The sequence below is a fragment of the Protopterus annectens genome, chromosome 5.part0 (genome assembly GCF_019279795.1).
Source record: "Protopterus annectens isolate FY-2018-M chromosome 5.part0, PAN1.0, whole genome shotgun sequence".
Classification (NCBI taxonomy): Eukaryota; Metazoa; Chordata; order Ceratodontiformes; family Protopteridae; genus Protopterus; species Protopterus annectens.
Window position 1 is genome coordinate 1,688,235,867 of NC_056735.1, and position 18,561 is coordinate 1,688,254,427.

General features: G+C 43.4%; 1 protein-coding gene across 1 annotated transcript in view; it reads left to right on the plus strand.

Annotated features, from left to right (window-relative positions):
* KPNA3 (karyopherin subunit alpha 3) overlaps positions 1–18,561 on the plus strand; it is a 1,434,883-nt gene that overhangs the window by 511,513 nt on the left and 904,809 nt on the right. The window contains exon 12 of the mRNA XM_044072030.1: positions 16,673–16,842. Coding sequence (XP_043927965.1) covers positions 16,673–16,842 — 170 coding nt within the window. The remainder of the gene's footprint in view (positions 1–16,672; positions 16,843–18,561) is intronic.

Sequence of the window (18,561 nt, forward strand, 5' to 3'; positions counted from 1 at the left end):
CAACAGTACCCTAAGTACCTACAAAGTGGTAAAGGATCTGGGATCACAAGTTGACTGCGACCTTAACTATAACCACCTTGTGTCTACTGAAGTAAAGAAGGCTTTTTGCATAGCACACTTGGTTAGTAAAGACATCACCTTGAGAGCAAAAGGAGGTTATAACCCCTCTATACTTTTGAGTAATCAGGCCAGTGATTGAGTATAACGTTCCATTCGGCATGTACCATACAAAACACTTGCTGCAATTGGAGAGATCTGATGTTTCTAACAAAGGTCATCAAGGGAACTCCAGCACGTGTTACACAGACTGACTAAAGTCCCTGTCACTGATGTTCATCGTGTTACCCTGCTGCAGTCATCACACTTGGGTTATCCTGTCGTCAGGCGGTCCCGCAGTCGGCCGGAATTCCCAAGTCTTGGTCCGACGTCGGTTGCTGTCGCCTCATCCTTGACGTCAGTGCGCCAGGGGTATATATAATGCAACCAACGCCATTTTCTTCAGTCTTTCTTGCCGTGCGGTGCCCGAAGCAGAAGCAGTTCGCAAGTGCTGGTCGGCCGACTCCTGAGATTTTCGAATTTCAGACCGAAGTCTTCTGTAAAGCTAAGTACCCCGTTGGGGAAACTTTTCTTGCCTCAGACCGATGTCAGAAAAAGTTAACAATTGTATTTCTTGTGGGAAGCAAATACCTCATAAGGATTTTCATTCTTATTGCATACCTTGCCTAGGCCCAGACCACAACGTCACTTCTTGTCGGTTTTGTGCTAGGTTTAATAAGCGTACTATTAAAAGACGATTTGATTTCGCACTACACTATTTTGGTAGAAAATTTAACTACACCATGCTGTCGGAGCAACCGACTACAGGCGTGCACAAAAAATGCAGGGATATGGGCAGACAGCCCAGGCCTAAGCCAGATTCCGAGGCCTCGGCTGATCCGGTCTCCGGTTCTCAGTGAGGCTCCGACGCAGCCCCTGACTACCGCAGATCTGGAACCCGAGACCGCTAAGGAAATTTTGACAGAATGTACCAGGCCGACGCAGCCTTTTACTTCAGGTCCTTCCGACTACTTTGCTTCTAAAGACGTCGGTGGTACAGAAACACCATCGGTTTCTGAAGGCGTTTTCAGACCGACTCTCACCATTAAAACGTTTTCTAACTCGAAGACTCCTTCTAAATCTAAAAGGACTGCACTTCAGTCTCCTGTTCAGGGCTCTATGCCTAAGAAACAGATGCTCAAAATGGCTGAAGATTTGATTTCTATAATCGGGTTCACAGCCCCCTCCTGGCAAAAGGCCTAGACAAGAGGAAGATTCTGCTTCCTCTGAGCAAATGTCCATGTCTTCAGACTCCTTTATGGACCAAGACTGTTCCTTCTCTCCTTATGAAGATTCTGATGCTGAGGACTCTATTCCCTCAGCTTCTCCTCCTGAAGACTACTCCTTTGGGGAAACTTTACACACTATGAGGGTATATTTTCACTGGGAAGGTCAGGACTACTCTGATTCAAAGAAAAGACGCAGAGAGTTAATTTTACTCCCCCAACACAGACCTCTTGCCATCCCACCAGTTCTGGACATTGTGGATGATGTCTTTTTAGAATCCAGCTTCAACCCAGACTCTCTACCTCCTGCTCCGGCTAAGCCTGACAGATACTACAGAGTGCCTGATTCCCACAAATTTCTTTACAAAAGCCCAGTAGCTGACCCAGAGACTATCTCCCAGGGTCCCAAGGGGGCTAAGGCTTCTATGGCTAAAAACCCAGTACCTTCTGAGAGGGATTCCAGAGCACTAGACAGGTGGGGTAAACATGTTTACACCTCAGCCACACTAGCTATGAGGGCACTGAATTGTCAATTTCATATGCTTAAGTATCAGCAATTTCTAATCTCTCAGTTAAAGCAAAGGATAACCTCCCTCCCCCAACAATCTGAATTGAAAGAAGTACAGGATCTGTTGCACTCCACTGAGCAGGCGGGCAAACATACCTTACATTGTGGGTTTAATTCTTTGGAGGCCTCCTGCAGAGCAGCTGTCACTAGGTCTGTTATATGTAGGCATGCTTGGTTAAAGGAACAAACTCTGCCTGATCATGTTAAAGCAAAACTACTAGATGCTCCCTTAGAGCAGGATGTTCTTTTTGGAGTTAAAGCAGAAGAAGTTTTAAAGAAAATGGAAGATGAGGCAAAATCTATGCAGTCAAAGATTTCCTGCAAGTACAACCCCCTCGCTTCAGCAGAAACTGGCCAACAAAAAATTGGTCCTTTCCAACCACTGCAGACCACAGAGGGGTAAATACAGGCGCCCAAGGGGCAGAGGACAACCACAAGCCCAGTATAAACCTCGCCAATGGGGCACTACAACACATAAGGAAGGAGAAGACAGGTCTCAATCCACCAGAAGGCAAACTCAGTGACTTGCACCTCATCTGGCCAAACAATACTCTCTTGGCAGCCCCCATGGGGGGAAAACTCGCACTTTTTGCAGACAGCTGGCACATTGTCACAAAGGACAAATGGGTCCTAGACATAATTTTATGAGGATACAGATTCCACTTTCACACCTTGCCAATGAAAAGAGGAATGCCAAACCTGCCACAAAATCAATGGGCAGAGGCACAAAAGCAAATTACAGCTCTCATGGACATGAGAGCCATTCAACTGGTACCTACTCGAGAGCAAGGCCAAGGATTTTACTCAAGACTCTTTCTAGTGCCCAGAAAGGACAAAGCTTGGAGACCAATTCTGGACCTTTCAATTCTGAACACTTACAAGTACCGAAATTCAAGATGCTAACACTACAGCAGCTACTTCCCATGTTGGGCAAGGAAGCATGGCTAGTAACGTTGGACCTCAAGGAGGCATACCTGCATGTTCCTATCAGACAAAGTTGCAGAAGATACCTCCGTTTCATTGCAGGTTCAACCCATTACCAATTCTCTACTGCGCCCAGAGTTTTCACAAAATGCCTGGCACATGTAATTGCAACTGCAGAGGAATTCAAATATATCCATACCTGGACGACTGCCTCATCCAAGCAGAAAGCAAAGACATTGTGTTACATCATCTGGCCTTTGTGAAGCATCTACTAAACTGTTTGGGTTACACAGTAAACGAAAAGTCAAAACTAGTACCCTCAGAAAAAAATGACATTCCAGGGTGCCATCTTGAATACAATGGCCCAGAATGCTTATTTTATGCCAGACAAGCAACTACAACTGACTCAATATTTCAAGGATAGGTCATTGCATACGGTTCTGTTACACCAATCATGGGAAACCAGTTCCTGCTACCATTAGATCCCACTCTACCAGGGCAGCAGCTATCTCTACAGCCTTTCTCAAGGGGGTTCCAACCAAGGAAATTTTAGAAGCTGCAACTTGGAGTTCTGCACACACCTTTACCAAACACTATCACTTACGTCTTTACCCTAAGTCCTGGGCGGGCTTCGCCACTGCAGTTCTGCAGGGCCTTATTGCCTCCACTAACCCTCTGTGATACCTCCCCTCTACCTTAGCTTTGGGATTCAACCCAAGTGTGATGACTGCAGCAGGGTAACACGATGAACATAGTACAGTTTTGTACCTACCATAAATGTAGATGTTCGAGTGTTCACCCTGCTGCAGTCCAGGTTACCCTCCCTCCATCCCCTCTGATCTACTGGCTAAATCTCTGCTATGCCTTACTGATGTATTTGCTTATAGCTGAAGGGATTTTGTGTTTGTGCAGTGTTCACTCTATTTGGTACTAATTCTGACCACCTTTTTGGGGGCACCTGACATCTGGGGCAAGAAAAACTGAAGAAAATGGCGTCGGTTGCACTATATATACCCCTGGGGCACTGACGTCAGGGATGAGGTGACAGCAACCGACGTCGGACCAAGACTTTGGAATTCCAGCTGACTGCGGGACCGCCTGACGACAGGATAACCCAAGTGTGATGACTGCAGCAGGGTGAACACTCAACATCTACATTTTATGGTAGGTACAAAACTGTACTTTCTCTGTATAGTATAGACTTCTAAGGGGAGACTTATGCATGGCTTACAGAGCAATCTACAACCCAAACCTTATGAACTTGCTGCACATCTGTAAATCAAATGGGACTAGAGCTATCCGTTCCAGGGACTAAATGTGGTCTGTGACTTAAATGTGACATGCTGGGGGAACAGACGGTCTCCTGGAAAGTACTGAGTCTTTGGAGTAGGCTACTAATTCATATGAAATGAAACCTGGATGAGTGGATGGGGCACTGTAAATTCTTACGGGGGATAGCGCCCACAACCCTCCTAGACATGGGCAGTCTTTACTAAATGCAATCCTGGATATTAACTGTTATGTCTTTCGGCTTTTCCCAGTTAGGGGTCACCACAGCGGAACTCCGGTCCTCTAATGATTGGCAGTAGATTTTTACGTGCCAAGTTGCCGGCCCTGACGCACAGCCTTCAACGAAGGTACGCCCATTCACGCATGTCTCCACACGGAAGACGCTCTAGCTGAGAATCGAACAGGTCAACGTCTTACTGTGAGGCGACAACGCTACCGCAGCACCACCACCGCAGTAATCCTGGATATTAACTATATGGTATTATATTAGGCTGAAATGGCTAGGCTTGAAATCACCTCTGGGTCAATAGCCTAATAAACTCCTATGTTCTTTTTTTTGTAGCAGTTACCTCTGCCAAAAGGGTTTCAGAGTTGCAAACACTTTATTCCTTCTCTTGTTTAGTGTTCTGTAAGGACAGGGTTTCTGTTTGTACAAAACACTTCCTTTTTGCCTGTGGTAGCTTAAACTTAACAGTTCTATTCATCTTCCTCTGTTTTTCCCAGTTTTTCCAGCAAAGGCAAATGCATATTGCATTGTTTGGATGTGCATAGGCAAATGAGATTGTTTTCTTAACTGTACAAAGTCTTTCAGGAAATTTAGCCAGTTTGTCTCCTTTTCAAAATCAAGGTTGGGCTCCCCTGTGTCTAAAGTAACTTTATCCAAGTGGCTGACAAATTGTGTTTTGTTTGCATATTCTCTGAAAGGCAAATCTCTCTTACACAAGCCCAAAGGCCATTCAGCTAGGGCTGTAGCTATCTCTGCAGTCTTTCTGGAGGAGCTATGGGTGATATTTGTGCTGCTGCTACTTGGCTGGGCCGCTACACTTCTGTATCACACTAAAAGCTGGACATTCACTCTAGGTCCAGGGCTTCCTTTGGCTGTACTGTGTTGTGGAATATCCTTCCTTAGTTCCTCCCGAGGAATTATTGTGGCTGGGAACTCTGTCCCTCATGTTGAATTCAGTCAGAGCGGACGATATCAGATTCAAAAGTTAGATACTCACTATAATGGCAGATCTGTGACTGTTTCCACCTGCTTCAATCTCCCCGTTGTCCTGCCTCCAATCTTGTTGCTGACTTGGCGTGTCATCTTCTATGTGATGACAGTATTTTGGAAGTTGCTCATAAGTTTCGCATTTTCCCTGGGTAGTCTTTCCAGCTGTGGGAGATGTATGGCTTATTTAGATATGTTGCATCATGAAAAGAGATACTGCCAGCCCAGCTATCTGTTATTGTGTAAGTAATTGTCATTTGTGAATATCAACATGATGCATATAAGATACTGTGTCTTACAAGTGTATTAGAACTGTATGTCAGGTGTATATCAAACTGCTGGTACAGAAGTGTGTGTTGAAAAGGTTTTTGCAAAGGGCTTAGAATGTAACCACAGCATGCCGTACTGGAATAGAACAGAAATGTAACTGCACTATTGTAAGTCTTTAGATGTATATATTTTAATAGTGTAAACTGGAATACAGAAGGTTAACTTCAGAAAAATAGCCAAAATTAAATTACTTTATTGGCCACACAATAAAAAGATGTTATTTCAGTTTCAGTGCAGCAGGAGACATAATGTCTGTACTAGAGAAGTTTTTTGTATTGTCTTTAAATGTGGAGGAATGTAAATTGGTTTACAACTTCCACCATTTGCCAAAGATCTGAGGAAAAGCCCTGGTCTGTGTATTTTCACAGGTAGATGCCAGATTCCAGCAATGGGGGTTTTACCTGGGATAAAGTCAGATGACCAGAAATGTCATTTTGCAAGCTATCCCGGCTGTAATATTTGAGATTAATTTAAGAAAACTCTTGGAGCGAAATAGCATTTTGTATTCTGTCTTTGATCTGACAAAATCAACTAGAGGATACATTCACCAAACATCCGCCCTGCTTATAAGTAACGCTAAGGACGTGTATAATTCTCTTGAGTACAGTCAGGAATGTAGCAACACTCAGTTTAAATATTTTTCTGTCTTGTCCTGCAATGTTTTTAAATATTTCCTGTCCTGCAATGTTTTTAAATATTTCCTGTGATTTTGAACTCTGTCGCTGTAATTATGTACAGAGTATTTTCTTGATGTCCTTTTCTTATGTTGCAGTATTCTTGGTGTGGAATTTCCCGCCTCAGGCGACCCGAACGTCAGCTCCTGTACAAAAGCTTCAGCTTGCCTGTTGTAGTTTGGGACGTCACATGTAGGGCCATAAACCAGGGACCTTAAATGTGACGTCTGCACACACACAGACCTCAGAACTTTTCAGCCTTAGACGACTGTCGCATAGTGCACTTCGCTTTTTCACCACAAGACGTCTAAAAGCTAAGTACCCCGTTGGGGTTTTTTCTTTGATTTCTAGCTAAACTTGGTTTGTTGTAGTAAATTTTAGTTAATGTCAGCAAAAAAGGGTAAATGCCAATACAGACGCCAGATACCCCATAAAGATAGGCACGACCATTGCGTTTTGTTTGCCTAGACCAAGAGCATGATCACACCTCTTTCTCTGTCTGTCAATCCTTCATTGCTAAGACTCAATGCAGCCATCTGGCTGTGCTTAATCTATACCTAGAAAATCAGCAACTTAAAAATTTAGCTTGAAGGATGGAACCCGTTTTGGAAGCCCAGATTGAACCTCCGCAGAAGAATGCCAAGTTTCTTGGGTCCACTTCCACTGTCTCTCCACTTTCAGACGCCAGCTACCGATTTAGGAGTTGAGGGCTGTCCAACAAATCTGTTTACTTTGGCGACCTTCGTGGAAGCCGCTTCCCAGTTGATAAGCACATCAATGGAGCTTGTCCAGATCTCCGCTGCCGTCAAGGTCGAGGGGGAACCAGACACAGCCGGGCCTGCTACCACGATCCCTCCTCTGGAAGCCACTGCTATTAGCCAGGCATCCAATTCCAGGCCTACGCCTAAGACTACCCCAGTTACAAAGAAACAGAAAACCAAACCTCTGGCTACACCCGCCAAAGGCCTACCTGATTGGCAGTCCTTCACCTCATCTTTGTTGCAGGCCTTCTTGGTGCTTAGGCCCTCGGCCTCTTCATCTACTTTTCCTCTCCTTATCCCTAGACCTACCTCTGCCTCCTCTCTTCCACCAACTTCTTCACAAGACAGGGAAGAAGAGCAAGAGGCTTATTATCCATCTTCTGATGAGTCAATATCTTATACCTCCCAAATAGCCTCACGTCAATAGTATTATTCACCAGATGAAGACTCCATCGAACGGGACTCCCCTTCAGAGGATATCACCTTTGGAGAGACCATAACCAAAATGAAGGAATACTTCAAATGGGACACTTCACAAATGTCTGATACTCCAAAATACTTTTTTTTTTACTGTTACAAGAGGAATCTCCCTCCCCTTCTGCCATTCCTCCTGTTATCCCTGCTTATTTAGATACCTTTTCCTCAGCATGTAAGACACCAGACTCTCAGCCACTTGCCCCTAAGAGGCCACATCACTTCTACAAAGTGCCTGATGACCAGAAATTTGTAGTCAAACCACCCCTGGCAGACACAGCTGTGATTTCTGTTTCACCTTATAAACAATCCAGGCTGATTCTGTCTGCCTCTCTTGCCTACAGACAAAACCATGGTCAGAAATTTGAGGAACATGGAAATTTTAGATGCGATACTGAGGGGCATTGTGTATGTCCTCAGATGCCCGTGTGACAAGTTTTATGTGGGGGAGTCCAAAAGGGCTTTTTAAAATAAGGTTACTTGAACATATTCGTGATACAGAAAATAAGAAAGAACAAAATTCGTGACGCAATATTTTTTGGAGGCACGTGATTGCTCAGTACAGGGCTTGCAAGCTACTATTTTGGAAAAAGTTTGATTATAATCATTTGGGTGAAAGTTTTGGTGAAAACTAAATTCTTTTTAAAGAAGCTGTGTATATATTAGTTTGACACCTTGTTTCCTAAGGGAATGAATGTTGATTTTAATTGGCAAGCGTTACTATAGGTTTATTTTAATTATTTAATTGATTGTTTAAATTAATTATTAGTGTATATAAAACATGTGGTTGATTTTTTTTTTATATATATATATATATATATATGTACTCCTAGAAGACTGTTTATGCCGAGACGTCAGTGTGTGTATTAAAGCCAATTTTTGTGGGTTTTTGGTTTCGTTTTGTTTTTGCTAAAACCATGGATAGAATTAAGAGGTTTACACCTGTTCCACATTGGCCTTTAGAGCCATCAACTATCAAACCCACGTGACCAAATATGACCTGGACCTTGTCTCTCAAGCCTGGACTCTGCTGGCTGCTACTCCAGAATACCTCACTAAATCTGACATATCCTCCAAACTATCTCTGGCTGCCCAAGTAGCCAGACGCTCCTTTAGACGTAGTTATGATGCTGCAGAGGCCTCTGCACACACTGCAGTCTCTGCCACTGTACTTCGAAGATATTCTTGGCTACGTCTGCAACACTTAGCAGAGGACTTCAAGTCTAAAATCTTGGATGCCCCTCTGGACCCTAACTTTTTGTTTGGTAAACAGTCAGCAGATCTTTTCAAAAATCTACAAGAAAAGAGCAAGGAATTGCAAGATATCAAGCATCTTCTGGTGTCTCCTATTCCCAAATATTACAGGAATTACCCTGCCAAAGCCACTTTTGTCGGAAGAAACCCAGTCTTAGCTGGATCTGCCTCTTCCAGACGCACAAGAGGGGCCAGAAGACAAACCTTCCAGGCCAGCTGTCTTACAGCTCCCCACTAGACAGCCCTTTCAAGACAGAGGAGGACCCAACAATAAGTGAATGCCTTGCCCACCTTCCCCTTTCTGCCTGCCTCTCCCACTGCCTCCCCTTTTCGGAAACCATCACTACAGACAAATGGGTGCTAGCTGTAATTCAAAAGGATGCTTCCTCTCTTGGAAAGAAATGCCCTCACCCCCTTAAGGGGCATTTCCTCCCCCCCCAAGAAATCAGACACCTTTTCCCACAGGTTCTGCAAGGTTTTCTGAACCTGGGTATAATAGAAACCTGTCCCTCCAAGGCAGGAAGGAAAAGGCTTCTATTCAAGATTTTCTGGTCCACAAAAAGGATAGACCATGGGAGACCCATTCTAGACCTTCCATTTTTAAAACTATTCGTAAAGGTTCCCACCTTCATATAGTTGTCCCTACAAAACTTTGCTCCCTCTTATAGCCCATGCTTTCATGGCTGCACTCGACCTGAAAGATTCCTGTCTACACATACCCATTCAACCTTCCCACAGGAAGTTCTTGCATTTTTCTGGACCCTCATCTCACTTCCAGTTTACTTCATTGCCCTTTAGTTTGTCCACTGCTCCCAGAGTGTTCACAAAATGCCCGGCACCTGTCATAGCCTGCTGCAGAACACAAGGGATTCAGATTTACCCCCCCTATCTGGATGATATCCTGATCATAGCAGATTGCAAGCAAACTCTGCTTAATCCATCTACAGTTCACCATTTGCCTACTTCAAAGACTGGGGTTCACTCTCAACTTCCCAAAATCTTCCCTAACCCTAGAACAAGACAAAACATTTCTGGGTTGCAGGTTCAGGACAGATAATGAAAGCCTTTCTTCCCCAAGACAAAGTCAGCTCCCTGCCCTCCCACTTCAAAGCCCTTATGCAGACCCAGCAGATAACTGCAAGGCAATTCCTATGAACCCTGGCCTATGCTACCACTAGCCAGAATGCATATGCGAAAATTGCAGTGGTATCTAAAAATGTATGGTCACAATGCCGGCATCTTTTAGAGCAAGAAATTACACTTTTGCCCTGCCTACAGTCTGAGCCAAAATGGTGGTTTCAGCAAATCCAGTTGAACCTGGGCCTTCCACCTCAGTTACTCACCCCAAACCAGTTCATACATACAGATGCATCAGACCTAGGATGGGGAGCTACAGTGTCAAACTACAGGGTTCAAGCACAGTGGCACCCTTCCCTAAAGGATAAGCATATCAATGTGAGGGAAATGACAGCTGTTCTACTGACATTGAAAGCCTTCCTTCCCCTCTTACAACCAGATGTTCTCCAAATAACAAACACCACAGTTGTGGTACCTCAACAAGCAGGGAGGAACAAAAGCATACCACCTCTGCAGACTGACCTTAATAATCTGGGACCTAGCCTCACAGCACAACTTGTCCCTGCAGGCATCCTACATTCCCTTGCAGGACCACAAAGCAGACCTTCTCAGCAGGACACCCTCTCCAAATCACAAATGGATGCTGGACAGGAATGTATTTCTAGATATTGTCCACCAGTGGGGCACACCAAGTCGATTTGTTTGCCTCCTCGCAGAAAAGACAACTTCAGACTTTCTGCTCCAAAACCCACTCCCCACTAGATTGGAGAGTAAATGCATTTAGCATTTCTTGGAAGGGGAGGTTTCTCCTATGGCTTTCCACCCTTCCCATTAATTCAAAATGTCCTCCTGAAAATCAGAAGAGATCAACCAAAAATCTTGCTGGTGACTCCCTACTGGCCAAGGCAGCACTGGTTCCCCTTACTTCTCAATCTAGCCAAGGAAAGGACAATCACCACAAGTTACCCTACAAGGTGGACCTCCTGACAACAAAAGGGAACTCTCATTCACCCACACTTGCAGATGTTGGCACTGACACTGTGGGTGATAAACTTCTAATTCCCTTCAGGTACCACTACTCAGAGGATGTTTTCAGTCCTGAGGGAGGCCAGGAGACCTTCCACAAGGAAATCTTCGCTAAATGGGAGAGATTTTCCAAATGGTGTCTGGGCAAGGGCAGGGATCCATGCATCACAGCTCCACCCCTAGCTCTTGCCTATGTGAGTTAACTAGTCAAGGGGAGACTTTCATACTCTTCAGTGAAAGTCCACCTTTCAGCAGTCTCAGCCTGCCTGCCTCTAGACCCTCCCCTACTAGCCAGGCTCTGTTAAGTTATTCTTAAAGGGGGTCTTGCACATCAGGCCACCAAGAAAACCCATCCCACCACCCTGGGACCTGAATTTCATCCTTGAAAAACTAACGCAATCTCCTTTTGAGCCTGCCAGTACGGCCACTCTGCAAATGTGCACATGGAAGACAGTTCTGCTAGTGGCTATAACTTCAACCAGAAGGTTGTCAGAATTACAGGCCATAATGTCCTGTCCTCCATACACCGCCTTCCACAAGGACAGGGTAACCCTATGAATTAACCCTTCCTTTATGCCCAAAGTGGTCAACTGTCTGTCCCTAAACCAATTTATTCACCTACCCACCTTATTCCCCTCTCCCACCAATGAAAGTGAGAGGATACTCCACTCCTGGGCATGGCAGTCTCTAAGCAAACCATCACATGTTGGATTAGGAAAAACTGTTTGCCTATGTTACTCTCCCCATGGCAAAAAACTTCCACAGGGTGTAAAATCTCACTCCACCAGGGCAGTAGCAGCCTCCAGAGCCTTCCTAAAAGGCCTGGGCACTGCATCCATCCTGGAAGCAGCCACATGGTCCACCATTCACACTTTCACCAAACACTACAAGTTAGACAATATCTCCAGAGCACGTGCAGGTTTGGCCAAAACAATTCTACAGGGCTTTGTGGAATCTGCTTCTTCTACCTCCTCCTTTCCTTCCTTCTAAGCTGTGGTACTCTCTCACACTAAGAATATTGCAACATAGGAGTAGAAGGACATAGAGTAGGTGTGTAAAATCTTACCATAACCATAGATGTCCTCCTCTTCCATGTTGCAGTATTCCTTCCCACCCACCTAATCCTTTTATCCTTTTCTCTCGCTCATTACTGACCTGTCTTGTGTCTCCTGGTGGCCGTACCCTACCCTGTGACCAATTTAACCACCAAATGGCTCTAATCCTATTGCTGGCATCACTTGCTACTCTACTGGGACCTGTTCTACTGGGCCTTCAAGTTCTGAGGTCTGTGGGTGCGGATGTCGCATTTAAGGTCCCTGGTTTATGGCCCTACGTGGGACATCCCATGTATAGGAGCTGACTTTCGGGTTGCCTGAGGCAGGAAATCCCACACCAAGAATACTGCAACATGGAAGAAGAGGACATCTATGGTCATGGTAAGATTTTACACAATTATTCTTTTATTTGTTGTTTAAACCTTTCGTTTTGGTTGATCTGTCTAGAGCTAGTTAAGTTCTGAGTGTACTTGCATTAATTGTTTGGTGACACTGTGTATGCCACTCCTGATAGCTTTGCTCTGTCAAGCTACCATTTGTATTAATAGTAACATTACACAGTAAGATTGGACACCCTTTAAGGGCCTTAAAGTAGCTGATAAGGAGTTGTCTGGTGCAGTGATAACTACTCTATAGTCTGGGCAAAAGGAGGCATAGCTAGTAAACCCGTGCCAGCCTTTCCCAGTTGTGTGTGTATAAATCAAACCTCAATGTGTTTGTGTGTTAGCTACTTGGGCAGGGACATGAAGCACTGGTTGGACAAAGAGTGTGCTGGAGGTTGCCTTGGCCACTCAGCTGAGATCTCAACTCTATAGCAGTGCCAGTGGGGAGTCTTATGCTAGTTGGGAATCTGGAGAAAGAGGAAGAAGCCAGCACCAGACTAACTGTGGCCCTGTGTGCCTTTAAGGGAAATTGCACTTTACTGTGTGTGTACTTGGTGTACGTCCCCCACTGGTGCCAGTGGTTAGATTGAAGCTCCTTGATTACTTGGCCAGTGGTGGGTAGTCACATGTTGTATCATCATGTTTTGACTCATGGGGCAAACTCAATCTGGAGAGTTGGAGGACTGGGGGGATTTGGGTAAGGGAGGTGGAGCCAAAACTGGCTAAAGACTTTTCATTTGGCTGGAGTCTCATCTGAAGTCCCACAGGATGAACCAGATGGAGATGGACCTGGATATATCATAATTGTGAGTAGATACTTGACTTTCATTTTGAACTTTTAACACCATTTATATTTTAGTGTCTGTTTTATTATACTTGCATAAATGACCTGGTTTGTGGCCAGCAAAGGTTTTTGGATCAGTTTACTAGAATTTGAAGAAACCCTAGAAATCCTCAATTTAAACAGTAACTTAAAAAAAAAAATATAGGACAGTGATGTTGAAAATCTGGTGTTTTATAGAGCGCCTTCACAACTGGTATGGACTTACCTTTAAGTCGAAAGAAATCTCTCCCCATTTGACCAACTTTTATATCTGGTTGTTAAACTTCTGATTTGATTTTTCTTTGCGTGTGTTCTTCGTATGTCTAAGATTGTAACCAGAGCTTTAGAATTGTACACAACCTAGCAAAATGTTGTGGACCCCCCCCCCCCCACACACACACACACACACACACACACACATGACATTGGATGCTTCTGGAGCACATACGTTTTTGTCACTGTTAATTCTGTTAAACAATTCACCCTGCAGTTAAAAATATAGAGCTTACGGAGGGTATCATGACAGTAGTTGGAATCTCTGAAAATAACATTTTAACAAAGCTGATGGCTAAATAGAATTAGAGCTTAAAAGTAACAAATGAATAAATGGGCAGATTTTCTTCATAATTCACTGTTGCATTATTCAGATCCTTGCCTTCAGGTATGTGACAGTTGTCCTGAATGCCAGAGATCTCACTTTTTCCCTCCCTTCCCTACTGACTTGAAAACATTTGTGTTACAAATGTACATTGTCCAATGTCATTTTTGGATAGTTTGTTACCTTTGCAGTTTCAAAAATAGTTCTTGGGAGCCAGAACCACAGCCCATCATAGGATGACCCATCCTAGGTAGAAGAGAACAACCAGAATAGCACCCACCCCTCAAAAATAATGCAGCTACAGGGACCAGTTACCTTTGTATGGAAAGATATCTGATCAGTAGAAGAGGGGGAGGGGATTGTAACTTGGGTACCCAGCCCAAAATAGAGTGAAGGAAAGAGAGGATGGAAGGATGGGAACTGATATTGCAGTAGTGCATCTTCTTTAGCTGCTTACTTCAAAATTCCAGCTCTCCTCATTACATGGAATACACCTGAGCATTAAGTCTGGCTTTACCCTTTGTGATGTCAGTAATTGCCTTGTGAGATTTCAGAACTTAGGTGATCTTTATGATCAAATCTGTTTCAGGAGTGAAAAACAAGTTTGTTTTGTTAGACATTGCATTTAATGAATTCATTGAAAAGCACTTTTGTCAATACTTTCCAGTTTTTACTTGCATTTCTCCTTGAAATGGGGCATTGCAGTTCATAACTAATACATGGCCTTCTCTTTGTGCTGTTGGGATATGCTTAGAATATACTTCCAGAATGTAAGCATTCCATTAGTTTCCAACTTTCTATGGTAGTAAAAAAAGGCACATCTTTAGTGTAGTATTCTGCGACTGTTGCAACAGACGTGAGTATAGGAAATTTGTCTAGTGAAGTTAAGAAGCAAATTGTCATAAGTTGTATATTAGTGTGATTCAGGTATGTTGACAGAGTAAAAAATTTGTGTATGTCAGCTGCTGTTGGTTTAATGGTTTAAGCAAGGAAAGTCTGCTTGCAGTAATCCAGCCATTGTCTCCCTGTAAATGAGTTGGACAAAGGTTTAAAGGTTGTGGTGAACATTGAGTACGTGCTGTTCTCGTGCTTTATGGAGAACTCAGGAATTAACAGTTCTTGGTATCACATATACACTATTTATTTAGTACTACTAGAAAATGTGGTTAGAAAAGGTAGCTAGACTGTGAACATTCCAGTAAAGGAACGATTGTCTTTGTAGCTCGTTTCTTGAATGTGTCAGTTTGCTACTGTGTTGTAGTGCAGTCGTCCTTCACAATTTTACAGAGCTGAACTTGGCCTTTGGTAACTGGAAGACTCAGATTGATTCATCATAACAGTGGGCAATTGAAAAAGGTTGTTCTAGTATATTGGATTAATAGCATTTCCTGCAGCTGCAGTTGTGTTTTTTTTTTTGGGGGGGGGGGTCATTCTGGTTGTTCCCTTTTCTTAAGAGGAAATGGCTTGTACTGCAAAATCTTATGTTTACGGAAAGTGTCTCATGTTGAGCATTTGAAAAAGTGGAATACCTGTATTTTTCCTATACTTCCATTCTCATCTGTTTCTAAGAAGTTGCTACATCCTTTCTTTGAACTTGAGTTAAAAGCACTGGGGGGTAAAATACCTTGTTGCCTGACTTATCAACAGTCATTGCATGATCTGACCTGTTTTGTTTCAAGTGGGGTGATAGCCATGGGAAGTTGCCAACCAGGCAGCTGTCGGAGTTTTCTGCTTGGCCATAGTCCCTCCTGTCCTGCATTGATTGAATGGACTTGGCAGTAGTACCAGCCTCCTGACCACGCACACGTCAGTTACGCTTGCCTTCAATTACAGTACAATCTTACCACACAGACTTGTCATGGCCCATTTGCTGTCAGTGAATCTTACTGTAAAACCTATGTTCTGCCAGGTGCAAGTACAACATCGACTTTGGTGTCACTCCCCCAAAGATGGCCGAGTCTGCAGCTGCTGCTTACTTCCACCACCATTGGCATCTCCACTGCATGGGTTGCTAGTAGATGCTGAATTACGTAGGCCAGGACTTCAGGACTCTGTGTCCTGGAGCAGACTTTTATTTTTCTTTCAAAAAAATTTTTTTTGTAGCCCTTTTTATTTTAAGGGAAGTGCAAACTCTGTACCTCTGATCTTTGCAGTTCATCTCGCCAGCAAACTCATCATTCATATCTTTCACTTCCCGGCAGAATTTCATAGCTTAAGTTGCCATAATTCTTGATTCTTTTTCATTTTATTTGGAAGAAGGTTGGGGCTCAAGTGGGTGTCGTATAGAAGCATTTCAAAAATATCATTCATGGTACTGTTCTTGCATTTAATTTTCAGTATCAATTTTTTTTTTTTGCTGCTCATTGTTGGTGAGAGGCGATGGATCTGGAGCCCGTTTCAAATAACAGTGGGTATAAAGCATGGAACCAGTCTTGCATGGAACTCCAGTCTACTCTAGTACGTATGCTATGTGCATGTACAGATTTGAGCAGTTCTGCAGTATCACTTGTTTACTATCCACCAAAATATATGAGGAGACTGGAAGCAGTGCCAGTACTCTGCCTCAGGAAGGGCATGCAAATACTAGTACAGTAATGCTAGTAGAAGACAGAGTACCTTAACATGGAAAGTGGCAGGATTAAGATTGGTGTTTTAGAGTAAAAATTCAATATATGAAGCACACTGGTGCTTTGGGACTAAGTACTAAATTCTGCAGACTAGCTTCTTATAGAAGATATTTTTTAGTCATTTGTTAGTACTGTTGTGAAAAGGAAACTAATGGATAATTTAATGGGCTGACAGTTTATGTACATACCTAATGTACATGCTAGTTGTTTACTGTGTGTGAACAAATCATATTTCATCTACTTCATTGCATATGACAATTTTATTTTCTTCAGGTGATGGTCCTCAATGCAGAGATTATGTAATATCGTTGGGAGTTGTCAAACCTCTCTTGTCCTTCATAAATCCATCTATTCCTATTACCTTCCTACGGAACGTAACATGGGTTATTGTAAACTTGTGCAGAAATAAAGATCCTCCACCTCCTATGGAAACAGTTCAAGAGGTACATGAAAATTATATTTGAGATGAGCAAAGTAGTATGAAGAATTTCAAAAACAGCAGTTAAGGTGGCTTTGTTTTGTTGCAACTTTGCTGAATAATTAGGGCTATCCTGCTTCACAGTGTAGTCTCTTACATGTATAACATGTGAATTGATGCTCTATAATGAAACAAGATAACCTGAAATGTACCCTTCCTTTAGCTGTGTGTCTTAATTTGATACAGTGCGTCTTCTAGACAGAGTAAACTATGTACAGCTGAGTCTTTTGCACTGAATGAGAATTTCTGCATTTTTTTTCTTTGAACAGCTGGTGTTTAATTCATTTAATTTCACACTAATATATTTTTTAGCATTACCATACCAGATTATGGTTTGTAGCAGTTTGCTACAATAGTTAGAATTTCTTAACACTGTTTGAACATGGCTCTGTAATCCAGTGTACGACGATTAGGATGTACCATAATGAACTAGGTGGACATTTTGTCCTTTCAGGTGTTTAAAATATTGAGTTAGAAATTCATGACCATTACTGTAAACCATAAGTTTAGTGCTTCAGTAATGCCAAAGTTAGTGTTGTAAGGTAATGTTTAAAAAAAATCATTTTGATAAGACTCTCCTCTGTACTTCTCTCCATTGATAAATTTGAGCAGGGATACAGATGTTCTTCGAGTTTCACTGTTGCAGTCATTACATTTGGGTTATCTGCTTGCAGGTAGCCCTCAGTCGGCCTGATTAACAAAGTCTTGGGTCCTGCGTCGGTTGCTGTCCCTTCTTCCATGATGTCAGGTCATCAGGGGTATAAAACATGCAGCCGACGCCATTACATCAGCCTTTCTTGCCATGCAGTGCCCGAAGCAGAAGTAGTTGGCAAGTGCCAGTCGGCGACTCCTGAAAGTTTCGTTTTCGAGTTTCAGAACCGAAGTCTTCAACTAAAGCCAAGTACCCCGTTGAGGGAAACTTTTTCTTGCTCCTTACCGATGTCAGTAAAAGTTAATAATTGCATTACTTGTGGAAAGCAAATACCTCATAAAGATTTTCATTCATACTGTATTCCTTGCCTAGGCCCTGACCACGACGAACTTGCTGTAAGTTTTGTGCTTTATTTAATCAGCGCACTGTCCGTCGGTATATTTTCGCCTCTAAATATTTCGGTTCTCGATTTAATTATCCAGAAATGTTGTCTGTTAGCCATCAGACTACCGGAATTCTGAAAAAACGCAAAGATAAAGACAGAGACAGGCCGCCGAGGTCCAAAACTACCCACGACGCTTCTAAGCCAGTCACCAGTTTGCCGGTACTCATTGAGGCACTTTTGCATCCCCTGATGCCCACTACTTCAGATTCGCAGGCCTCTACTGAGACCCATTCGGAGTCCGGTATGCCGCGAGATGCTTCAGTGATGGAACCCACAGATGTCTCTACCTTGGCTGGGTCTGGAGACGCTGTGCAGGCACTGGCTTCTGAGGGTGTATTCAGGCCTACGGACTTGCATATTAAACTGACGCCTCCTTCACTTGGGCTTAAATCTCGAACCATACCTATAACACCGACGCCCAGGCCACATGCTCAGGCCTCTATGCCTAAAAAGCAAATGATAAGAATGGCTGAAGACTTAATAACTCTAATCAGGGGTAGCCAACCCCCCCCCCCCTTTCTAAGAGGCCTAGGCCTGACGGTTTTATGAATCTTCTGACCAGGATTCTGTTTTTTTCTGATTCTTCT